This window comes from Cyprinus carpio, chromosome B22 (genome assembly GCF_018340385.1).
Source record: "Cyprinus carpio isolate SPL01 chromosome B22, ASM1834038v1, whole genome shotgun sequence".
Classification (NCBI taxonomy): Eukaryota; Metazoa; Chordata; class Actinopteri; order Cypriniformes; family Cyprinidae; genus Cyprinus; species Cyprinus carpio.
In genome coordinates this window covers 33,151,603-33,178,546 of record NC_056618.1, presented here as the reverse complement: position 1 = coordinate 33,178,546, position 26,944 = coordinate 33,151,603, and the positions used below count along the sequence as shown (strand labels likewise).

The 26,944-nt window shown below is 35.8% G+C and overlaps 1 protein-coding gene across 1 annotated transcript; it reads left to right on the top strand.

Moving 5' to 3' along the window:
• Positions 1-17,613: 17,613 nt before the first annotated feature.
• LOC109079085 (intestinal-type alkaline phosphatase-like) lies at positions 17,614-26,360 on the top strand. The gene is made up of 11 exons (XM_042749255.1): positions 17,614-17,896; positions 18,105-18,224; positions 20,142-20,257; positions 21,791-21,965; positions 22,218-22,390; positions 24,101-24,235; positions 24,321-24,396; positions 24,484-24,618; positions 24,700-24,891; positions 25,683-25,799; positions 25,881-26,360. Exons 1-11 carry the CDS (start codon positions 17,815-17,817, stop codon positions 26,150-26,152), a joined length of 1,593 nt encoding a protein of 530 aa, XP_042605189.1. The 5' UTR covers positions 17,614-17,814; the 3' UTR covers positions 26,153-26,360.
• Positions 26,361-26,944: the final 584 nt, after the last annotated feature.

The following is a 26,944-nucleotide window of genomic DNA, read 5'->3' as shown; positions in this document are numbered from 1 at the left end:
AACTCCCATATTTATCTGCGTTTCTATTTAAATATAAGGGCAAAACACATCAAGTCTATTTAACATGGGAAAAAAATAGTGATAGACAAAAAAATTAAAATTAAAATTAATAAAAAATCTGCCACAGAGCACAGAGCTAGAGCATTTGTGATTTCTTATCTGTATGGAATTGATAGGATATTGTTGGTGGTTGCTAGATGGTTAACTGGCTTAACTTTAAAACCACAGCTTTAATCTCTATAATATTTTCTTCTTCAGATATGACTTGGGTTCTTCCTTTGATGTAATGATGCTTCCACACAATTCCTCCCCATTAAAGTGGCAAAGGCCTCACAAAATCTGGCAACTGGCAGCTTTTGCAGCAATGCATCAAGAAGCTGTCAAACAATAAAACCAGTCCCATATGTGTCTGATTCCAACAGCTGAAATGTGAAGTCTTGTTTCTGGATCAGCGCTTGCTCTTGTTTTCTCCATGTGTACTGAGTGATTAACTCTCTTGACAGACTTGTGAGGCAAACCATTGGTGTTCTGAAGAGCTTCAGTGTTCACGGTGTGTCGTGGGAAGTACACTTCCTACAAGTAAAGTACGCACCATTTGCACGCAGCCATCTGAATAAGCAGTCTGGTGAGGATATGGATACGCCTGTGCTCCATAACACCTTGATCCCAAAGTTTAGGTTTCGTGAAGACACTGTGTCAAGGTTGACAATCCTCCCTTTTTCCACTTCAAGTGGTGGGTTTTCTTCCTGTAACTCATGATTCATGCTTTCCTGATTGAAATTATGTAAACGAGTTTCATTTTGTGTAATCTTGGTCACCACGTGTTGCCCTGTGTATGTTTGGCAATTGCAGTGGAACACAGACCCCAGTGTCTTCTGGAAAAAAGCAAGTCATCCTGCCCTCATTTTCATGTGGCGCTGTCTCTTGTATTCCACACAACACATCGGATTATCCAACTAAAAAAAATTTTCCAGCAAAAAGCATTTTTAAAAAAAAAAAAAAAAAAAAACTAAAAGAATTTTGAAAATTTTTTGTAACTTTCAGAATTTAAAATTTCCTTACTTTTCTGTGAAAAAAAAATAAAGAAAGACAGAAAGAAAGCTTTAAAAATGTTTCATTCAGAATTTAAGATTTTTGAATAATGAATATATTTAGTCACCCTAATGTTCTATCTATCTATCTATCTATCTATCAATCTATCTATCTATCTATCTATCTATCTATCTATCTATCTATCTATCTATCTATCTATCTATCTATCTATCCATCAATCTATCTGTCTGTCTGTCTGTCTGTCTGTCTGTCCAAATATATATCTATTTAGATTAGATTTAGATTAGATTCTGAACTGCGCACAACCATGATAACCCTGATTTCTCTTTGTAGCCATATATACTGACCAGACTTCAATATATTTTATGTGCATTCATACAAGTGTGATAAAATTGCTTACTAACACTGCCTGTGCAAAGTTATATAAACCCTGTAAACCCAATAACTTTTGTACATTGTCCACACAAGGTTCTGTTGAATCAGCAAAATATTTTAAATGTAATATATATATATATATATATATATATATATATATATATATATATATATATATATATATATATATATATATATATATATATATTATAGTTTCTCTCAGTCGCTTCGGTGAATTTCTCAAAACAGAAATAAATTTCTCAAATTCTCATAAAATTTTGGTACATTCATGCAAATGCTAATTTTGCACTGCTGCATGCAAAAGCAAAGTTCTGCCTAAGGGGTGTTTCCTGTGTTTTGTTGTTGTCAGACCACTAGTAAAAGTATAACTGTGAATCCTACGCAGTCTCTTTCAATGAATATTCCACATACAGTAATGTGTAAATTTGTATGTTTGAAATGGATATATGGTATACATACGACGTGCAGCCTTGTGCATTTCAATACAGTAACTGTCATCCAAACTGTTGCCATAGTTTACATCAGGTAATACTAACAGTGTACACTGTTATATAGACAACATGACTAAGCATTTTGCTTTGCATCTTGTTTGTGTACAACGATACAAGGACTTTTCATTCTGATGGCACAATTATGTTCATTGACATAAATGCTCACTTTTGAGAGATGAACTAACAATTTTAAGTTACAGGCTTTTGCAGGTAATCCATTGTGTGGTGCTGTTTGTACAAATTGCTTTGAGAAATGCATATACTTCTTTGGAAATATTAAGTATGAATCAAAAAAATGCACCAATGTGAATGAGAAAAACTGTAATATACAGGGCTCTGAACTAGTTTAAGGAACAAGAACGAAAACAAACAAATTAAATTTTGACAGGAACAGAACCAAAAACAGAAACTAAATCAAATTTTAGAGTTCCGAACAGAATCGAAAATTTGAAATGGCCATTAACCGGTTAATAACTTTATTTTATCGTTCAATTTATTATTTGAAATTTGCTGTCAACCAATCACGAATTCCAGTAGTACGGCCTGCAAATGTGACGCTGATGCATCCAACGAGTGAAATGCCCACTTAGCTGTGAACTCATCATGTGTAAATTCAGTGTTGCCAAGTCAGTGGTTTTCCTGCTGAATTGGGCTACTTTAACACTGTTGCCGTGGGTTGTTTTTCATGTCCGCAGGTTTAAATGACCTCAATAACGTGATATTTAGCCCTTAAAATAAGGGGAACCCCACTCAAAACATGTATTTTACCCCACTGGAATGAGATTTTACAGGGGGATCCCCCTGGAAACGTGATTGGGCTAGTTTTGAGTAGAGATTGGGCGGGTTTTGTTGTGAAAACCTGGCAACGCTGGGTAAGTCACAGTGGCAATGCACCGGTGTTAGAGTTAATCCGAGGATAGTGTAAGATGGATTCAACAGAGAAAACAAAATAAAACTATAGGCTTACATAAAAAGAAATATATAGGCATATACACAAAATATATTTCACTTAAATCATTGACAGATAAACAAAACGAAAGAAAAAAATGTGTTAAGGTTCATTGTGACACGTTCCAAATTTCTAGAAAGGAAAACGAGACAGCAGAAAGTAGTTTTCTTTATTTTGCAAAAGCTTTACAGTTTTATTTATTTTGCAAAGCTTGAAAGATTGATGTCTTGCTTCTATCTGTAAACAACCAGTGTTGGTATGACCATCGCGCCGGCGCCTCACGCGCACACATATTTTTGCAACATTGCAGCCTGTTCGTTATCAAAATAAAATACAGTTAAAGAAACAAATAAAAAGTTACACTGCTACATTTTTCAATCTGTTGCATTCAGCGTGAGCACCACCTCACTGTGCTGATATAGCCGATGTGAAGCCTAGCCTATAATAAATAATATTTTAGCATCTAGATACGTCGAGAATATATAAACATTTGGATACATTATTTCTGAATGTAATAGGGCTAATAAAAAATGTTCATCCTCAAACCCAATCTTTTTTTTAACAATGCAACAAACATTTTTAAATATCTTAAAAAATACTTTAATGTCTTCAAAATGTTAATAGAGTTTTTTTTATTTGTTTAGTAGCCTACATTTGGCCAAAATCTAGAAAAGATGATGCTGTATTCTCTGTGACTTAGCACGGGTTAAGATAGGCTACCAGATCTCTTCCTGTTTTATTTTTTTTATTTTTATTTTTTTGTTGTTGTTGTTGTTGTTGTTTTTTGAGTAAACAAAACAGTGTACTTTTGTCAGACTCTGTTCTATGTTTTGTGTGTGTTCCTGTCCCCACTATGTTCTTTCCAAGTGTTCCCTGTTTGCACTGATTTCATCCCAGGTGTTTCCTATGTGTTTCTGTTGATCCCAGGTGTCTCTCGTATTCCTACTTTCATGTCCTGTGTATAAATAGTGTTCCCAGTTTTGAGTTCCTTTGTTGGCTGATGATGTAAATGTCTTTTTAGTTCCTGAGAATTCTACCTCTTTGAATTAAAATTCCATTTTGAAGAAATCTCCTGTGTCTCCTTGCTCCTTTGTAATGTGACAGAACAGCCGACCAAGAGGACTATATAAAAGTTTCATGTGGGCATGCAGAAGAGCATTTATCAGCAAAAAGGAGAGGACTATATAAAAGTTTCATGTGGGCATGTAGAAGAGACCCCTGACTGACATACAAATGAACTTACCAATGTTCCCCAATAACAGTTTAGATTTAATTACTTTAAAGGTGTACACATCATTATCCACAAGAATTTTTTATATTTTTTTCACATTATTAATAAAATTTCATGAATTGTTAATTAATAAATAGCATTACATTTCTGAAGAGTCAAACCAAATAATGTTCTACAACTAAATGCATGAATCACTGTCACAAGATCAGCAACAGACAAAAAAAGATTTCATATTTGCAATAGTCCTCAACTGAAAAAAATAAAATAAAAAAATCTTATCTAGGACCATACATTCATTGACCATGGACCTAAACATTTTTCATGTCACTGTCAGTTGGATTTGGCCCAGAAATAATAACTTTAAATAATCGCATTTAGCTGGAGACGATTTTGCTCAGTACTTCATCTTCTTAAAGGTGCAAAAGGTGATTGTCTTCAGAAACATTTTTTTGTTATGCTGGTTGAAAGTCTCTTCACATCCCGATAGCAATCATTAAGTTAAATGGTCTAAATGTATTTATATGAATATATATATTATGTGGAAGGTGTAGGACCAAGAAATGCTTGTCCAATCAAAATGCTTGTTCCGAGCATTTTGATTGACTTTCGTACCTGCCTGTCAACATATGTATTTGCATACCTCTGCACACCCGGTTCGCACAGACAGGATACATCATCAGCGCGTTCACATATGCAGGTGTAATGGCAGGCAAACATCAACAACCTGATCTTCCTTGCTGGTATTGCAGTACTTTACTGACTGTTCTATAAAGTTTTCTCAATGGTGAATGGCACATGATGTATTGTAGTAATGTTGTCTCTGATTGTCTGGTCTGTGTGCGTTTACGGGTAGCATTGCCAACTTCATAAAACAAAAATCCACATTTTCCTTCAAACGTTCGCTTTCAGTGCTATTAGAATAAAGTTAGCATTTTCCAAGAATTCCTACTGTACATTAAAGACATACTGTAATCTGTAATAGCAAAGCTGAATGAGAATTTGGTCCTCCAGTGTTGATTTGCAAGTAAATCTGATTATCATCAGCATAAAGATGATACAACATACCAAGTTTTTTTTTTCTTCTTCTTCTTCTTCTATTTTTTTTTTTTTTTTTTTTGTAAAAAAACAAAAAAGAAAGAAAGAAAAGAATAAAAAGACCTAAGGGCAAGAATTAAGAAAAAAGAATAGGCCCCAAAATTAAACCCTGAGGAACACCACAGTCAAATAGAAACTATGGATGAAGAGAATTCTCCAACCCTCAATGAAAATGGTATTTCCTTCAAATAAGAAGAAATCCTTTTTAAAACCCTCTCAGACCTACAACATCCTCTAAACTCTCAGTGTTTGAGTAAAAATGCATTGGTAACCCGTAATAAAGCTGAGTCGGTGCTATGTCCTGCCCTAAATCCAGACTGGAAAACATCTAGCACATAATTTTTAGCCAAAAAAGTTCTAAACTGTGTTAGAACCACTTTCTTTAATATTTTTGAAATACAAGGCAGCTTTGAAATTGGCTGATAATCTGTGAAATCCAGAGGATCCAAAGCAGACTTCTTGAGAAGAGGCTGAACAATCACTTGCTTAAGACATGATAAAAGAATACCTGTAGAAAGGCTCCAGTTCACAACTGATGTAATACTCAGTCCAATAAAATAAGCTGTCTCACCAAGCAAACCTGAGGGCAAAACATCCCAACTGGAAGCTGAATGTTTCAAGTAGATGAAACCAGATCAAACTCATCGAAGTGTTGACACTAAAAGAGTCCACTCCTACCTTTCCATCTTAGTCACGTTTTCTAATGAGAAACACACTTTTCATAAAACTCTGTAGATTGAGGTATAGTGAAGAAAATTTGGATTAAAAAAACCTTTTATGGTTTGGAACATTTATTTGTGTGAATCTCGTAAAATCTGATGAGAGACCAGTAGTTTATTTTTCATCCAAGTCCATTCTGCCTGCCTACACTGGTAAGAAGACGATTATGTTTATTAAACCAAGTCTGATGATTTGCCTTATGACTCTTAGGGCCAGTTTTACTAAACAGGGTGAATTAGTGCGAGAGCGCAATTCCAAAACAGCACCGATGGGTGTGGAAATTTAGCATAATCACAAATAAAGAATAAAGAAATAAAGAAGCCACAGTATGTTGAAAAGAACCGGAGGCCAAAAAGTGAAGGGTTGCAAGAAGTTTTGATAGACCTGGTATTGCGTGACTCGTAGTTGAGGGTTCCAAGTCATCTTTTATTTCCTGAAGTTATTAGAAATGATTATTTAAAATAATGGTTATTAAAAAATAACATGGCTTGGCAAATGATATGTTCAGATAATGTGTTCTGGCATTCTGAATAAATATGTGTGGAAAAAATCCTCTCCCTTCTACCATGCACTCTCTGTCCTCTGCTGTGCCTCCTAACATCAACAAATCTAGCCGTTTCAAGCAGAAAATAGTTTTAGACATGCTTTTTTGGGGCGTTGAATAATGGCACAAATAATTTGACTAGTGCAAACATTAGTAAATCTCACTGCATGATTCATTTGAATACTCTTCTCCTATAAATTTTGTCTCTGAAATGGAAACTCCTACAGATGCATATTCAATAAGGTCAGGTGCAAAAATAACTGTGTCCACACCTTTTCAGCACTAATTTGTCACTGTGCGTCTTTAGTAAATCCTGACAGTACTATTTTAATGCCAAAAGAAGGTTTTCACTGGCGCAAGCTGTTCCCTGATGGAGGTAACAGAGACGTTATGTTGTGACGACATAAAGGGTTTACTTGAGAGCCCCAGTCCGCTCTGACTTTCAGAGAAAATGCCAATGAATTTTCGGCTAGTGGATTTTGCATACCTTAGCCACCCCCCGTGCATATGGGTATAAATAGGCGACAGGTGCATCCACTCATCAGGTTTTACGCTGAGGAGCCGAGAAAATGTCCCTGGCAACCAAAGATGGTCAAGATTGTGGCATTGGGACATAACGTACCTACGTAACCAAGACCTTCCCTATCTGTCGGTCACTACGAGTTGTGACGACATAGGGGGGTCCATGGAAAGCACCACAACCTTGATCAAAGAAGGGAAGAGGGAATTATCTACTCATGCCATAATGCACTGAACATAACTGAATCAAAAATATAAAACAATTGACTTGATTATAAGTCTTTCATTATATTTCATGAAAGTGTCCATGTCCAGAAAAAAAAGGATTTTTTTTCTTTCAAAAATCTAGTTTAAACCATGTGTAGTTCTTAGAAATGTACTTTTTGTATTCGTGTTGGTTTCATATGTATATGATTTTGAAAAGTTTATTTTAAAATACTCTAAAAATGTATAAGTGTGCAACCATCCAGTAAAAAGTTGATTATTTACATCTTAAGTACATGTACTTTAATACATAATACTGTCTAATTGTAAAGTAAAATAAATAAATAAATATAATACGGTTTTTAGGGAGTTGTACAACATGACATTTTACTGGACTAACCTTGCCTTGTCATGAAAAGGTTAAATCTGATAAGCTAAGAGACTTATTGACCTGTTTGATTTATTAATTTCCTGCATGTTGGTTGCATCACATGACCTTGCTTTGATCAATATTAATAAGGTTTTCCCCTGTAGAATTAAGTTTTTTTTATTAATATTATTTCAGGATAGTTGTATCACCATTTTCCAAAATTTCTCTGCAAAAACAATATCAAAATTAATTTTAATTCAGGAATTAGAAACATGCTCATCATAGAATATCACAGACTAAATATATATAAGTCATTGTACTTGTGAAGTGCATTTAAGTGCAATGTTGTTCCAGAACCGAAGCAAAAGATCCAGGAACATGTTCTACCTTGCAAAATCATAGTCACAAAAGTCAATGGAAACAAACAATCACTGTGTTTTATTCCACTGAAGTAGCATTATGTTTATATCCATAATTATGCCAGGAACTGGTTCAACTGTCTGCATTTGCACTTTCATGTATATTTAGCGTAGTGCCTTGGCTTTATTTTGATGGCCCATGTCTGGGTAACACCTGTAGGACAGAGAGTTCCCTACTAAGAATGTTTGTGGATGCAGTCGAGTCTGAGGTTTGCCTTCCTGACTCCAGCGTGGCTGCTTATGGAAATAAACATGCGCTTGACCCCCAGGCTTTAGTAGTCAGGCACTTGATTCATGCTGTGGTCACTGTTTGACTGCGCAGAAACCAAACACTCAAGCCTGATGGGTGGCATTTTGGGCAGCTGTAGAGACGGCCAACAGAGTTAAAGGTGGTGCCTTCTCAATGGAAGCCACAAACCTCAAATGTAGCAGAATGTTAGACTTATTGTGTTAATTTTATCTATAAACAGAAGTATAAAAGTTACTGTTAACAAAAGTAGGGCAAAGTCAACATGAGTTTAAAAAGGGACCCTATTTTACTTAGCACACATTTCTAGTCATTCCCAGAGCCCAAAAGGTACATGGTCATACATGGTCATTATTATATTATTCTCACACACAAAACTTTTAGGCATTCTCCCAGAGAAACTTAGAATTCCCTTGCAAAAAAAAAAAAAAAAAAAACCTATGCAATAATAATAATATAAGGTAAGAGACAGAAGAAAATAAACAATATTTCTGTCATGACAACTATCGGAGGGATTGGCATGGTAATGTACATGACAATGTTAATGTATTTGGTCTTGGCAGAATAGCTCTGTTACGCTGCTGCTGCAGAGCAAGTATTGAGACTTGCTACTGCCAATACATCCACAACATGTTGCTGTGAGCATGTAAGAAATATTGCTGCTGCAAATATAACATACATGAAATAACCCCATAGCATACATGAATCACCTCGTAGCAGATCTATACAGGTGGAGCTGGGGAAGGTGGAGAGTTTCTGAAGCAAGCTGCACTGCTACGGCAAGCTCTAGTTATATATTTGAACAGTGAGCAGCGAGCTCATTGGCTACCAGTACAGGAGAGAACCAATCAGCTGTGCCATGTAATAATGATGTAATTACGTTAGATTGAGTTAGACCAGTTGAACTGCGCCATCAGGGTTTCATGCCAGAACTCTGTATTTCACTATGTTTCTCATAGTATGCAAAAGTTTTGCAAAAGAACGTAAAGTTTCTTGCATAAACATGACACTTTTAAAGGGGATATCGGGTGCCCATTTTCCACAAATTGATATGATTCTTTAGGGTCTTAATTAAAAGTCTATAACATACTTTGGTAAAAATTTCTCAGTGGTAGTGTAAAACAACACCCTTTTTACCATGCCAAAAACAGCTCTGCACATAGCAACCCATTTTGTTGCATGTCTCTTTAAATGCTAATGAGCTCTCCTCGCCCTGCCCCTCTCTTCAATGGGGTGAGGAGGCATTCTCATGAGACTGCTTACGCATTTAGCTGCGTAACTTTCTAACTAGCACATTATTGGGAAAAGTGATTTGCAATCCAACAACAAAACACCAACATGCAGGGAACAAAAAAAAACATAATTAAGAAATTATTCCCACGACTTATTTATTTTCCTCATCTGTGGCCATATTTTACATTGAAAAGAATATTTAAAAGCTTTTTTGAAAATTAAGATGTGTACACTCACACGCATTCACAGAAATATGGTATTATTTTTTAATTTACAACATGTCATACTTTCACACCACATGGACTTTTTTTCAGTCAGTACCATTTTCTCTTAGTTTGTTGTCTTAGACACTCATTAGTTTCAGCTGTGCACTAATCAATAACTTCCCTACTATTTAAGTGCTGTTTGAGTTTCACTGTTGGGTTTCATATGTGCAATGGTTGTTGCTTGTCTGCTTATAGTTGGATTTACCCTGTTCAGATTATTAAAGACAAGTTTCACATGTTGATACAGAAGACCTAACCAAGATTAGATAAACAGCGTGTTTGTTGAAGCATTTTTGTTTGACTTTTTCTGAGTACATGTTTTTGGTTTCGTGTGTCTTGTTTCTTGTTTCTTTTTGCACTATGGACCACTTGGCAGCAGTCAAACTGTTATGCCTTGAGCAGAAGAACTGCTCCCTCAAGGAACATTTGGAGGACTTCCTCAGCCTCGTGCCAGCAACATCGTCACTAGACTACTGCCTCTGTAGCTTCCTGCATCCCAGTCTCAACACTGCCACCAGAGCGCAGCTGTCCAGGGAAGGCCCTTGAGGGAGCTTTGCCGATTACATAGAGTGGGTGCGATGTCGTCCATAATAACACCTGTGGCCAGACAAGCATCACCAAACTGCGAGGAGCTGCAGCTTGAGCCCACCGCAGACAACGAGCCCATCTCTGCCGCAACGTGTGAACTATCAATATTGGGGGTCTTACCAGGTGTGAGTGCCAATTGTGCCTCCTGTCGCAGAGGGAGTGCTATCAGAGTTTGAGGGAATGGAGTTGAGCCTTGCCCACCCTCCGGTCATTAAAAGCGGATCATTAATCTAAGCACTGTTAGACAATAGCTGTGTCTCCATTAACCTTTTAACTGCTCAAACTGAAAGTGAAATTGAAAGAGACGTGACATACAGTCAAGTATGGAGACCCATACTCGGAATTTGTGCTCTGCATTTAACCCAACCAAAGTGCACACACAGCAGTGAACAAAAACACACCGTGAACACACACCTGGAGCAGTGGGTAGCCATTTATGCTGCGGCGCCCGGGGAGCAGTTGGGGGTTTGGTGCCTTGCACAAGGGCACCTCAGTCATGGCATTGAAGGTGGAGAGAGCGCTGTACATTCACTTCCCCCACCTACAATCCCTGCCAGATTGCGAGTCCGACTCTCTAACCATTAGGCCACAACTTCCCCTAATTTAAATTGGAAATTGGAAATGCGGCCAATGGAAACACGTCAATTTTGCAAAAACTCCCATATATCGCAATAGTTTCTTATGTTCGAACGAGGTGGTTTTTCAGGCAACTCAAAAAATTAATATTTTGCAAACCTGATCACATGATCATTGTTTAATGTACCATAGCCTCCAAAAAACACCTCATACGTGGTCGCTCTCAAGAAAAAGGGGTTTCCTTGCTGTTAATGCTTGGATAACCCCTAATTTACACTGCACATGTGTGTGACGCATACTGTACATTCACTCTGACAATTCCTGCCAGTGCCGAGACTCAAACCCACGACCTTTGGGCTACAAGTGTGACTCTCTAACCATTAGGCCACAACTGCCCCTGCTTCTGCCTAAATCTTTCTGTTCTGTTCCATCTGTAATGGCCCCACCAAGCCTCGTTCTCCCGCCACCTTTCAAAAACACTTCTAATGATTTGGTATGTTTTCTGAGTATTTGTCCCTGCAGTCTCTTCTCCAGTCCCCAGCTATCCTGCCACCCAGTTATCGTCACCTTCCATTAGTCCCTCAGTGCCTCCTCTCAGTGGCGTGGCATCACTTTAGGCCTGCTGGGAGCTGCCTTCCATGGGTGTGGGGCAGCCATGGCTCCGCCTCCGGCCTCAAGGTGCTCTGTACCACCTCGACCTGTTGCCCCAGATCCTGCACCTGCGCTTCTCTCTCCTTCAATTCCAGTGTGGACCATTGGGCATTTGGACTCGCCAGGCTCCCTTGGTTCTAGGCTCCACCTGGGTCAGACCTCGACATGCCTCCACTGTGGAATTATGGGTCATCTACTCAATGGCTCTCCACCCACTGGCTTTGGCTCACTCTGCCCTACTTCAGGCTCTGCTTCCATCCTTGTTTGCTCCAGCTCATCCCAAAAGATCCCCACTGCCATTAAGGGGAATCGTGGCTGTGTACTTATCACCTCCACCATCATGGTTCCTCCTTCCAGTGACACCACCTGTCTTGGCTGTGATCTGGGTCATCTGCCACTTGCCTCTGTTCAAGGCTATCCACTGGTTGCCACCTCCATTACCACCCTGTATTTTTTGGTTCTGGTCGCCCATTCTCCTCCAGAGCCTCCTCCTGCATCCCTCAGGCTTTGTGTGCCATCCCTTCATCATCTCCCCGTTTTCCTTGCCTCCTTGTCACCATGGGGCAAGGAGTTCTATCACACTCTCACACCACATGGACTTATGTTTTCAGTCAGTACAGTTTTCCCTTAGTTTGTTGTTATGGACACTCAGTAGTTTCAGCTGTGCACTTACCAAAGCCCCTTTCACACTGCGATTCCGGCAAATACACAGGTAATGTGTCCCGGCATTTGTACCCGGGTCGCTAGATTTTGCACTTTCACACTGCCAGTGATTCCCCGGAATATGTGTGTGCGTTCACACACAACCCATAAAGGTCCCGTAAAGACACGTGACATCAGGTTGTGACGTGTAATGTACGAGTCGAAAACATTAGGCACATTAACTTTCATTTAAGCTGGTGAACGATCTCAGCTTCAGCGCGGAAAGTAAGGAACTAACTGATCGCTGCTTCGTTACAGTTTGCACATATTTTTTCGTCGTGAACGTTGATCTGCCTTCAAAACACGCTAAAAGAGTCGCGCGATAACACGCGTCATCACTATGACACGGCATTAGTTCTGGCTTTTGTTCACACAGCGCTCGTTCCGGGACTGAACCCGGCAATGTTACTAGGTCCCCGACCCAGGATCGATCCCGGAATCAATCCCGGGACGTGTTTGCTTTCACACAGAAGTCGACCCGGCAATTTTCCGGCAATTTTCTGGGTCCAACGTGCAGTGTGAAAGGGGCTCAAGAGTTTCACTGTTGGGTCTTGTTTGCTCGTAGATTGATTTACCCTGTTCAGATTATTAAAGACTGTCATTTGATCTTCATCCTCTGTGTTTCACAACCACATTGTTACAACATTACATTTTTAGAGTAGACTTTTCTTTAAAATGGTACAAAAGGTTTTCAAAAACATATGAAACCAACATGAACACAAAGAGTACATTTCTCAAAACTTGATACGTGTGTTTTAAACAAATAATTGAAAGATTCTTCGTTTGTATAACAGTGGACAGTCGTGTTATTGACCTGACTGCATTTCTTGTTGCATTCTTCGGTAAGTGTTTTCCAAAATGTCACTACAATCTGGATTCAAACCTGGAAATATTGTAAGTAAACCAGATCATAAACCATTAAATAACTTCTAAAAATAAAATATGACTCTTTCTCAAATCTTTATAAGTAATATTGACAAGACCATGCCAATCTCCAAAGACTGCTTACTTTTTAAAACTAAACACAGATGTTGCATCAGTCTGAAAGAAGAGAGAGATGCTTTACATAAATAAGTTTGGACGTTCAGTATTTTAAATGCAGTGGGGCCTTTTTTTTCTTCTTTGCATGAAAAGGAATGCTTAAGGGGCTAGCAAACTATTCTGCGTCAGTCATTTATTGCTCTGGCGCTCTTTAGAGGTTAGCAAGTCTGCCAGCTATTGTTTAATTTTTTGTAGAGGATGGGCCACAACAGGGAGTGTGAGTGTTACTGGGAAATAAAACTGCTGCTTTATGCTAATGCTGTCTCTGTGTTTATACAGTTTCAACTGAATCTCCAACGCATTTGAATCTTCCATTAAGAGACACTTGAGTACTGTATTTTCAGTATGTATTGAAAGTATGACATTATGCATGAACATATCTTCAAAAATGACTAGGTCACTGGGGTTTGTGCCTCAGTAAAGTTGTTTAATTAGTCTGGTTTAGAAACACATCTACCAGACACCAATCAGACATGTTTCTTAAAGGGACAGTTCACCCAAAATAATGAATGAATTTGGGTTCCCCTTTCAGTAAATAGTTCTTAAAATAAAGATGTTTTCTTTTTCCAGTATAAAGGACCCTTTAAGCATCGAAAAGGTTACATGGGTGTTAAAATTCCTTCCTGGAACCATAGATACCAATAAGGACCTTTTATTTTTAAGAGAGTAGTTGTCACAATAAAACTGAACACCACAATAATTCTTCAAAGTAATAGTCATATCTAGTCATTTAGGCTCTGGAAACTCTATGCATTGGTCTATGGAGTTTGATGGTATCACTTTAACTGTGTTCTGCTCATTTTCCCTCATGAAGTGCTCTACCAGATGTAAAGAGTTTCTTGTTTACTGGAAACCTACTTCCATTGCTATTCTGACATTTCAATTCACATAAAGTCATGATGTCATGTATGGCTCTAGTTCATTTTGATTATACATGTGGATTTGTGCTTTTGTCTCTTATTGTTATTTTCAAGATGATGGCTGAATAGATCGGACATCTTTTAGGGTCACGTGTGAAACTGAGGAACTATTATAGACACTTTCTCCATAAAAATCTATTTATCTCTCTCTCTCTGTGTGTATGTGTGTGTGTACTTGTTTATGCTACACTGTGGGGACATTCTGTGGTCACCATGAGAGAAACAATTATTAAAAATAATAAATGATGTTTATCTGAAAGTGTAACAATGCAAACAGGTTTTCTTTAAGGGGTAGTTCTTTAGAATTGTTTTTTATTTATTTATTAAATCAAGATAATCTTAATGAAAATTAGAAAGTTTGATTTAGCAACAAGCTGAAATAAGGAATTGTTTTTTTTATATATATATATTTAGTTTCTTTTAAATACTATACTATACTATATATTATACCAACCTATACCAACAAATAAATAAATTCATGTCATTACATAACAGTAAACATATTAGAGCGACAGTGAATAAATTTTTACTTCCAAAACACTGCATTTACTACAGTTTTTGTATCCAAAACAGCTGTAGTCTGTTTGGTTTGGAGAATATCACTTCCATAGTAAAGGCTATGGAAAAATCTCAGAAGGAGAATGGAAACTGGAGCTCAAATTGAGCTTGAGCTGGTTTAAATCTTACCGCAAACTCATTATTAGCTTAATTTCAAGTTCAGCCCTGGAAAGCGGTGCCTATCATAACAATGGGCTGACGTGTGTCAGCTAGCCAGGGACTGAGTTTCCCCGCTCATATTCTGGAACGTGCAGTGTGGTCACATCATGTGAGGCCTCGCTTCATATTTCCGCTTTTATTAGCTGCTTGATTTGCCACAAATGAGTGTGGCGTCCGCAGGGCTGTTTAACATCTTGTCCATGTGATATAGATGAGACGCTCTTTAAGCCTCATTAACAGCAAGCACTGAGCCTTTCTGGATTTAATGTCCAGAAACCTTCCTGGACTCCTTCATACTGTGGTCTCTCCTCTCTTTCTCTGTCTCTCTCTATTTTTACAACATTAATTCTCCACTAGCTCATTGAAGAAAAATGCTGCTTACGTTTATTTCCCACAAAACAATCCAAGGGTGCCTAGTTAGTCAGCAAACCGTCAATTACTATAGTAAAATCACTGTAAGGCATGGACTTAAGCACTTATTGCTGTCATAAAGCAATGGTGACCACAGAAAAAAAAAAAAAAAAAAAAAATCATATTTGTTCTATAAATAGTTACATTTAAGAATAATAATAATTATGGGTGGGGAGTGTGACCGGACTCCTAGACTGCATAAAAAATAATAATTATGACAATTTTCAGTATTTTTGTCTTGTTTTCAAGTAAAAATATGTAAATATCCTTTAAAAGAGAGAGAAAAGTTCCTCAGAAGTGCAATAAAACTGAGAAGTTAATCTGATTTTTTTTCTTTTAGTTTTAGTGGAAAGGAAAAGAACAATTCTGATTTACTGATTCAAAAAAATAAATGTATATCAAAGCATATAAAGTGCATAAAACAAATTATATAATATGTTAATTGTGTTTTATTTTGAATTTGATGGCTGCATTCTAAAATCACCTTCACATGAAATAATAATTAAAAAACTAGTAAGTAGTAGTAAAAAAAAACCTAGTAAAATTAATATTAACAAATAATGTTTATTAAAAAAAAATGTTTATAATTGGCTACATTTATAGTGTAACCAAACTCTTAGAATCTTAGATCAAGAATCTTAGATTCTTGCATAAAATAATTAATTCTAACAAATCTTAGACTGCATAACATAATTAATTACAATAATTTTCAGTATCTTGTTTTCCAGTAAAAATATCTAAATAGCCTTAAAAAAGATAAACATGCCTCAAAAGTAAATCTAAGACAATAAAACAAGTCTGAATAGTTAATGCGATTTATTTATTTATTTCTATTTTTAGTGGAAATAAAGAGAACAATTCTGATTTACTGATTCAGTCTCTATATCACAGTATATATAAAGTGTCTGAAGTGTATGTTCGTTTTTATTTACATTTCTAAAAACATTATAATAAACTCCAAAATTTGAATTGTATGCCATCAAAATAAAATAAAATCAATAAAAAAAAAATTATAATGTATAATAATGATAATAATAATAATTACAAAATAATAATGATAATAATAATAATTATAATTAAATAAAAAAGAATAGCGCTACATATCTAAAATTGAATAAAAAATACAAATACAATTTTACAAAATTAATACAAAATTAAAAAAGGATAAATAATATTAACAAAAATAATAGTTTGTGTAAGTTAGCTTCCATTTTTAGTTAGTGCAAAAGGACAATACTAATTAAGAAAAAAAAATAACTAATTAAATAAAAAGCTAATATAATTACTATTAACAGATCATTCAGACTCTAATTAGATAAGGCACATATGACGCTGTTGTAAAATAACTGATATACACACATCTGTGATCACACATCACGAGAATTCTATAAAAATATCTTTATGGGACGTTGCTATGGAACCACAAACTACTAAACGCTGCTTACCTGCACATCCTTTAATAACAAGTTTGTCCTCGTCTAGACTTGTTTGGGACACACAGCGCTCTGTAAATTCTCTTCATGTTTCATTGTTTCATAGGCAAATAACTTAAAATACTTCTTCAGTTTAAAGACATTTAAAGGCATGAATCTACAGTATTTTACAACCATTCAAAAAAAAACAAAACTTATTCATTCTAAGCAATTAAATGAAACCGTTATAGTTTAAATGTACATAAATGGCATTCAGCTAAACTTTAAAGTGCTTTTTTTAATTGGAGTCAAATGAAAATATAGTTAACATTTATATTAAATGCATTTACTTTTTTCAATATATATATATATATATATATATATATATATATATATTACATGTGCTGTGGTATGTTACTTTAGTATGTAACTTCTTCATTTTTTTATTATATTTATTAAAACAATGATTTTGACATAAATGCACATTAGTGACATTAGTGTACATTTTAAAAGTCTACTTAAGTGCACTTAAATGGCCTTATGTTTCCATTCATATTATATATTAAAACATAGGAAAATGAACTTTTATAGAAGATATGATGAACACCACAAGTGCACGAAAAGCAAGATTTTATCATGTCTTGGCAGTTTGTATCCTCCACACTAGTACGAAACCTTGCAAGAACCGGAGAGCCCAGTGTTTCGCACATGCTGGATTCATTTTCAAAGTCATAACAAGAACCAAAAAGCAATACGTCTTGAACGCCGCTTTTTAACCATTGCATGAAAAGCACACATTAGCACAATTGGCCACATCAAAGGCGGCACTGGGTTTCCAAAAGCAGCTCTCAGGAGAGCCGGGAACAGAAAGGAAGAAAAGCAACGAGGAAGAGCGCTCGGCTTAAAACAAAAGGAAAAGAAGTCGAGGGGTTTCCTGGCCACCGTCAGAGCGAGCCTATGAGCTGTCAGGGGCCCCGGGTTTAAAAAGCAGGGGCTGGAGGTTTGAGGAGACACTCCTTCCCAGCGTCGAGGTGTGCTCTGAAGTCTCTGCAGCTCAGGATGTGTTTGCTTTACAGCCGGGCCCCCGGCGTGCTGCTCCTCCTGGCCCACCTCCTCCTGAGCACCAGTCTGGAGCCCGTGGGTAAGGACACAGCGCTCCCATTGTCCACATCTCTAAATTTAGCAGAGGCCGCGGTGTTTTACAAGTCAGAGTGAACTGTAGTGCAGTTTTACACTGCTTTGTGGAAAGTCTGGGAGATCGTGTCAGGGCAGGTTAGCGGCGGAGCCTCTTCAGAAGAGTTATCTCTGAGAAGGACAGGTTGTTTATGGCGTGGTGTTTGTTTTGCTAGCTGAATGGGAGAGGGAACCGGCGTACTGGAACCATCAGGCCAGGCGCACGCTGCAGGCTGCCCTCACACTGCCACTGCGAGCGCATCGCGCCAAAAACATCATCCTCTTCCTCGGAGACGGTGAGTTACCGAACCCACCGAACACTGCTGGTCAGTCTGTGAAACTACATGCCTTCAGTGCAATATAGTGCCATTTCTAAGAGTTCATGGGTTTTTGAGGTCTGTATTATATTATATTATATTATATTACACATACATATAAAATATACAAATGCAGCTATAGACAAAATTAAGAGACCACTTGAAAATTCTCTGGATTTATGATTTATACAGTAGTTATACGTTTACGTAAAACATAGTTTTTGTTGAACTCTGTAAACCACTGGTGACAATTCTTCCAAATTTTAAATAAAAAAAAATATTTTTTCCCCCAAAATGGTCATATTCAAAAGATGTCATGTTTTCAAATGTTTTATGTTTATTTTAGAATGCAATGCCAATCTTTTAACTTCAGTAGAGTTAAGAAATAAAAAAATTAAAAAGAAAAAAAAGAAAGAAAAAAACTCTAAATGCCTTTAAATTTTAAATAATGTTGTCTTTTTTTTTTTTCTTTTTTTTTTTGGCATAAAAATTATCAAAGTGGTCAAAATAAGATGCCAAATATTGATTTCTTAACTCTTCTGAAATTAAAACATTGTGTTGTCTGATAATGAATATAAACATGACTGAAAACATCACTCGTTTATATTTATTTTTAAGACAACGCAAAACTTCAGTGGAGTTAAGAAATCAATATTTGGTGAAATAACCCTGATTTTTAATCACAACAAATGAAAGCATTTGTTATTTTGACCAAATATCATTCATTTTCTGCCAAAAAAACAAGAAAAAAAAAACACTCTAAATGTCTTTAAATTTTAAATAATGTTGTCATTTAGAGCTTTTTTTATTATTTATTTATTTATTTTAATTTTTTGCATAACATTATCAAAGTGGTCAAAATAAGATGTCAAATATTGATTTCTTACCACTTCTGAAGTTAAAACATTGGTATTGTGTTGTCTGATAATGAATATAAACGTCTGAAAACATCACACGTTTATATTTATTTTTAAGACAATGCAGAACAAATGTTTTAACTTCAGAAGAGTTCAGAAATCAGTATTTGGTGGAATAACTCATTTTCAGTTGGTTTTCCATATATTTTTTTTTCCATAATTTTTTCCATAGCTGTATACAAATGTGTGTATAATATAAGCATTCATAAGCACTACTTTCTCTTCCTTTGTTAATAAGTTTATTTTAAAAGCATACTTTTTGGTAATTATTACAGTAATAATATACTGTCAAAGAATATACTTAACTGTACAAAACGTAGTGTTTGCTAACTATTAACTGCATTTTAATTGCAATTTAACGAAAATGCACTACAGTTTAAATGTATATTAAATTAAATTAGCTGAACTTTAGTGCTGTTCATTTACTATAGCACATTTAAAATATATACACTTTAAATTTTAATTATAGCCAAGTACTTTACATGTGCTTTAGTATGTAAGTCAACACATTAAAATAAGTCTATATTTTAAAGCACATTTTATTAAAATGTACTAGTTTCCTAAGATTTGAAGTGCACATTAAATTGAATTAAGCACACGTCTTTTTCACTAGTGTTTCTAACTAAATGCTGTATTTTTAATTAAATGTACAAAAATTATACATTATACAATATTATGAGTGTACATCTAAATTTATATTTAAAATGTTTTATTCTTTTCATCACTCCATACTCTCATTCATCTCATAAATGTTATAAAAAAGTTATAAAAACTCAATATTTCATGTCTATTTAGCTTTTATTTGGATAATATGCAGTTACTGATCCACCTGTTGGCTTAGTCTTGTGATAATGATGGGTTGACGGTATATGACCCCTTACACACGTGCCTGTTACTTCATAGCCTGTGTTTTCCTGTAGCGTTGATGAGCGGTGTGGGTTCAGGGTCAGGCTGTGATGTTTCTCTGTCTATCTGTCAGGGATGGGAGTGTCGACGGTGTCAGCCGCCCGTATACTGCGAGGTCAGATGGAAGGACAGTCAGGGGAGGAGACGCTTTTGGCCATGGATACATTTCCATACGTCGCCCTGTCAAAGGTCTGATGCTTCTCTTTAATCTTTTGCAGATAATTCATAGGAATCTTGTTGTGCAATTATACTGTATAAGGGCAGGTTTGGGTTGTCAGACAAATGCCAATGGGATGCGCATGTGTGTCGCATGGAAAAACTGCTGCTTGTCTTCAGATTACATTTGTAATTTTCCATATAGGGATTCTTGCTGAACTGGGTGCGAAAGCCTGAAAAGCAGAAGAAATGGCTTTAAAATCAACATTCAACACCTATTTACTTTCCTACTACATATCAGTTTCTGTATAATGTTTCATAAAAATATCATTTTAATACAGAATTAATTCATAGAATTACTACTTAAATGTAAAAGTAAAAAAAAAAAAGTGCTTCTTGAAAGTATATATTTATTATTAATATATATTTTATACGTCTATAAATATTTTATATTATCATTATTATTATTATAGAAAAATATAATGTACAATTTTATTCTAATAAAATACTTAGGATTATATCTTTCGTATACTATATTTATTGGTTGTTTCTGCATATAAAATAAATAAAATTAAATAAAAAAATTAATAAAAATCACCATCGTCATTGGTAAATTATAATTATTACATGAAGAATTATGAGGTATTAAGTCCTAATTATGTGATGAAAACAAAATTATGGTATAAAAAGTCATAATTAAAGAAAAAGTCATAAATAAAAGTCATAAATAAAAAGAAAAATCATAAATTTTACTTTTTTTATGTGATTATTTTATTTATTTATTAGTTTTTTATGCCAATTGTTCTTATTACATACATTTTGAATTTTTATGTGATGTTATGACTGTCATACTTTTAACTTGTTATATTAATTTTTTTGGTTTTGGTTTAAATATTTTTATTATTAGACATTTTAGCAGACAGTCACTTGAAATTACTTTTTTTTCATAACTTCTGCTTTTAAGTCATATTATTACTCATATTTTGACTGCTAACTTTTAACTTTTTGTCATATTCTGACTTTTTATGTTATAATTTTATCACAATTTTTACTGTCATAATTTATTTTTTGTCATATTTTCTACTTTTTATGTCATAATTATGACTCTCATACTTTAAACTTATTTTCATAATTTGAGTTTTTATGTTATCATTTTGTTTTGTCATAATTTGACTTTTATTGTATTGTCTTGAATTTAATTGAATTGTATTTTTATTATAGTTTCTACTTCTTATGTCATAATTGCAACTTAGCATCTCATAATGTATATTATAGTTTTGATAGCACCACAGGCACAGTTTAAGATATGAAAAGTTATCAGTTGGCTGCAGATTATGCATTCCTGATAGGTTTAGATAGCACTGCAACCTCTGATCCTGGAGAATGAGGACGAGGGAAAGCTGATTACAGATGTGAAGTATCACAGGTCAGATTAGGGTCTAATGAAACTTATGAGTTTATGAGTTTATGGTCTATGAGTTTATCTACTCATATGACTGAAAAGCTATGTTTTGAACAACAGAACTATCAGTATTTGATGTACCGAGTTGATGTGTTTCCAAACAGACGTATAGTGTTGACAGGCAGGTGGCGGACAGTGCTAGCACAGCTACGGCGTACCACTGTGGTGTGAAGGCTAACGCCAAGACGGTGGGTTTGAGCGCTAAAGCAGTGGCCTATGCGTGCAACACCACATTTGGCAACGAGGTTTTCTCAGTGTTACACCGCGCCAAAGCACAAGGTATTTTCCATTTAGACTCGTTATTGCACTTACAGACATGCAGCCAATGTTTTTTCTGTTGCTGTTGTTCTTCTTAAAGGGACAGTTCACTAAAAAAATTCTGTCATCCTTTACTCACCTTCGGGTTGTTTCAGACCTGTTTGAGTTTGTTTCTTCTGTTGAGCACAAAAGACCATATTCTGAAGAATGTTCCGTTTTTGTGATTATGCAGGATAAATGTGACGACGCATGTTTGTGTGTGCATATATCCAGGAAAGTCCGTTGGCATCGTGACCACCACCAGAGTGCAGCATGCATCGCCCGCTGCTGCGTACGCCCACTCGGTGAGCCGCAGCTGGTACAGCGACGCAGACCTGCCCTCCGATGCCCGCCGGCAGGGCTGCACCGATATCGCCACGCAGCTGGTGACCAACACTGATATTGATGTGAGCCAAAACCCATACAGTTTGATGTCATAAGATCAAAAATACAGAGTGTCTGTTTACACTAAATCCACCCACCAACGTGTGATTGGGCTACTCAACACTACAAAAGATGCTGATGTAACTGTAGCTCCAGTGGCGTAAATGGTAAAGTTTGTGCTGTTTTGACGCGATTGACCCGAGTTCGAATCCATCTTTTGTCGCACTTATTTTTCTCTCCCTTACCAAATCTCATATCACATTGGAAAGGCATTTATTTTCAATAAAAATGTACTGCAATACTTAGGTGCAGATAATAGCCAATGTTTTCAATAAGTAGTATAAATAACAGAAAATCCTGCTATTTTAACAGTGTAAATAGAAGCTATAGCTATTTGCACTTAGTTTAAATAGCATTTAATTGCTATTTACATTTAGTATAAATAGCCGCTGCCTAAAAAATAACAGTTTGAAATGCTGCACAACTGCACATACTGTTGAGAGCAAATCTACCAAAGTTTTTCACATTTATTCTGAGAGTGTACTATTGTATGTACTGTATTTAATTTGCCATATTATATAGCAGTCAGCATTTAAAGTGGATCAAAAAAGTTTATCGATTTTAGGTTTTAGGACAACTTTGATGAAAGGTTTTGATCCACTACAAATGCTGACTAGTTTATATTAGTCAGTTTAGTTTGGGAACCAATTCTCACTATTAACTAACTATTAACAATGACTTTTGCCTCGATAAACTCCTACTTTGCTGCCTGTTAATAGTTATAGTCAGGTATTATGGGGTAGATTAATGGATCTAAAAAATGGTCATGCAGAGTAAGGCATTAATATGTGCCTTATTAATACCAATAAGCAGCCAATATGCTAGTAATATGCATGCTAATATAGTTAATAGTGAGAAATAAAGTGTTACCTATATATTTGTATGTAAATTATGGTGTTTTTGTTGCATTTAGTGTAAATTTACCTGTTCAGTTTTGATATTGTCACCCCAGTTGAGATATTTCTGTCTCTAACTAACTTCAGTTTAGTTTTCGTTGTTAGCTTGTAGCACAGCCAGCTTTTTTTTTATTGAATTTACATTTACAACACTATACTTTGTGTTTTATTACCTTGGCATTGAGGGCTAAAACTGGAAAAGGTTTTGAATAATTCCATGTACAGACAGCAAAAACTAACAAAAGTTGCGAAAATTTGTAAAAATGCTGTATTATTCATGACAGGCCAGTAGGTGGCGATGCCACTTTGTAAAGAAATAGACCGCATCTGCACACAAACCTATAGACTGAACAAATAATACGTATGCATATGAAATCACCATTTTCAAAAATTCACTTTTTTCTTAGTTTATACAGAGAGGATAGCTACCAATGTCAAAAATAGCACTTCGAAACCAGTTTTTAAAAGTTTGCATTTTCAGGCATCAAAAACGCTGTTGTTGTGTACATGAATGGCCAAAACATAAAACGTTATAGAAATGCTATTTGCTACTGGAGCAAATGTGAATGCAAAAAATATATATTTATTGTAATTTCCATTTACCACTTTAAAGGTTTACCCAACATCTTTCGTTCCTAGAACCCAGGAAATGTGAAAAGTGTCCTTGCCGTCATTTAGGCGCCAAACGCATAAATGAAATATCTGTCAAGAAACAAGAAAATTTTAACTTTTTTGAAATTAAGAAGTTCACAAATTTTAAATATGTCTCCATTTTAGGTAATTCTTGGTGGTGGCCGCATGTACATGACACCCAAGGGTACCCCTGATCCAGAATACCCCTCTTCATCTTCTCGCAAAGGGGATCGCAAAGACAAAAAGAACCTCATTGATGTCTGGTTGAATGCTCGTAAGGTATCTCCAAGAAATCCATGTATTGCAGCACTGTGTTTGTAAATGACCGCTACAGATTTACGTGATTATCTGTTTTGTTTATTAGGGAAGAAATGCACAGTATGTCTGGAACAAAGAGCAGCTTAATGCAGTGAATGTTAAAACAACAGACCGCCTGATGGGTAATGCTAGTTTAAAAGGTTTCCACATTGACTTACTGACAGTGTTTGTCTGCTGATATGACGTTCTCGTTCATATTTCTTATTCAGGTCTGTTTGAACCCAAGGACATGAGGTTTGAAGTGTTCAGGAATCGCACCCGTGACCCCTCTATTGTGGACATGACAGAGAAAGCCATTCAAATCCTCAGAAAGAATCCCAAAGGGTTTTTTCTCTTTGTGGAAGATGAGTATTTAACATTTAATCTGGTGTTACAGTTTAAAGATATACTTCTTATAGTGAAACATGCCTTTCTTTGTGCTTTACGAGGTAGAATAGACCATGGACACCATGATGGGGTTGCCAAGCTTGCTCTGACCGAAACCATCATGTTTGACCGTGCAATCCAGAGAGCATCTGAGCTGACCAGTGAATTGGACACTCTCACTGTTGTCACTGCAGATCATTCCCATGTCTTCACTTTTGGTGGAAATACCCCCCGAGGCAACCCTATTTTTGGTATATACTAGCTTACTTTACGTCATGGAATTGAAAAAATGACAATGTCATTTTTGTCATCAGAACTCTCTGAAAGTTTATGCATGGAAATATACATGGCAATGTTAATGTGTTTGGTCTTGACAAAATAGATCTGCTATGCTGTTAATTAATTGCCACAGCAAATACATCCAAATACAAACACATCCAAACACAAAACAAATACTACCACTTCACATATAACATACTGTATATAACATATATATGAAGTAACCCCCAAATACAAAATACATGATCACCCTGTAGCAGATCTATAAAGGTGGAGCTGGGGATGTGGAGAGTTTCTGAAGTCCATGCAACTGCTACAGCAAATACTATTATTTGAATAGTATTTGAATATTGAGCAGCAGCTTATTGGCTCATCAAACAACTCATCAGCTGTGCCATGTGAATGATAATGTAGTGTAGATCCTCCCTATATTTCTTTGTGTGTGTGTGTGTGTGTGTGTGTGCTTACAGCCTTCAGTTAACAAACTTACTTCTTAACCTACTAGCTTAGCATAGCGCTAACCGGTTAAGCTCTTTTGATTATCTAGAACAAGACACCGAATGTAATTAAAAAAGTAAAAGTTTACTTAAAGTGAGTACACTTTCACGATTCTGTTAACACACTTAAGTACACTTTTAAAAAGAGCACTTTGTATTAATGTCAAATTAAAATCTATATAAAAAAAAGGTGGGAGTATATACTAAATTGTCAGTACACTAGTATTGCACTGTGTGGCCATTGTTTCAATGCTTTATTTTTCCAGGTCTGGCACCCAAGAAGGCTGAGGATAGTCTTCCATACACTAGCATCTTGTATGCTAATGGACCAGGATATGCTCATGTAAACGGAACTAGAGGAAATGTTTCAGAAGTGGATTACTGTAAGTATTGCCTAAATTAATTTACTTCCTGTCGCTTCTATTGTTGTCAAACACTAATACCATATCTTACTTTATTTGTAGTTGATGAAGAGTACATGCAACAAGCGGCTGTTCCTTTAGAATCTGAGACACATGGAGGGGAAGATGTGGCTATCTATGCAAAAGGCCCGATGGCTCATCTCTTTCATGGAGTCAAAGAACAGAATTATGTGGCCCATGCGATGGCTTATGCAGCGTGTCTGGAGCCGTACACTAACTGTCCACTGCATCTTCACGGCTCAGAAGGCTGTAAAATAACTCTTTCAATGCCTCTTATCTCAATAACCAGCGTGTTTTGGCTTGTCATGAGATGACAGGCTCTACTGCATGAGTGATTGAGGCCCCAGGACTTTTTGGGGCTTTTGGAGATTTATAACCCAAATAGTTTATATGGCAATTTGGTGCTCTGGGGAATTGCAATGCTGTGTATATAAATGTAAAAGTTTTTTTCATGGATGTATTTTATAATCAGATATTTTTGTATATATTGCACTGTGACATGTGAGACCAATAAACTTTCAAAAAAAAAAAAAACGGTCATCTGTCAGCGTTATCAGCCTTTGTGATTAAATGTTCTGTGCCCATCAGATATCGAAAACAATTATATATCCATTACTGTACGAAGGGTTAGAAAACTAGACATTAAGTATTGATAAATATCTATCTTGTATATTTGATTTAAATACAGTTCCACTGGCTATTTTGCATGCAGGGAATGCATGAACTGATAAACATAGAATGCAATGCAATTTACATTGTTTAAAATCATCTGCCAAATCCGTAAATTTCAATATTGTTGTGTGTTTTTAAACACGGACCGTTAGCAAGGCAGATTAATCAACATTTTGCACACTATATTTACTTATATTTACAGATGATCTTGTTGATTAACTGAAATGAATTAATCAGGGCTTCTTCTGAACAGACCAGAACAGTGTAAAATAATAGAAAAGTGCAGTACAGTACAGTTCATTTTAGCAAAGAACAGAACAATTCAGAAAAGAAAAGTCCAAAACAGAAGCGCACAGGATAGTTCTGATAACAATTGAGTTCAGTGCAGATCAATTAATTCCAGAACAGTTAAGAACAGTTCAGTGCAAAACAGA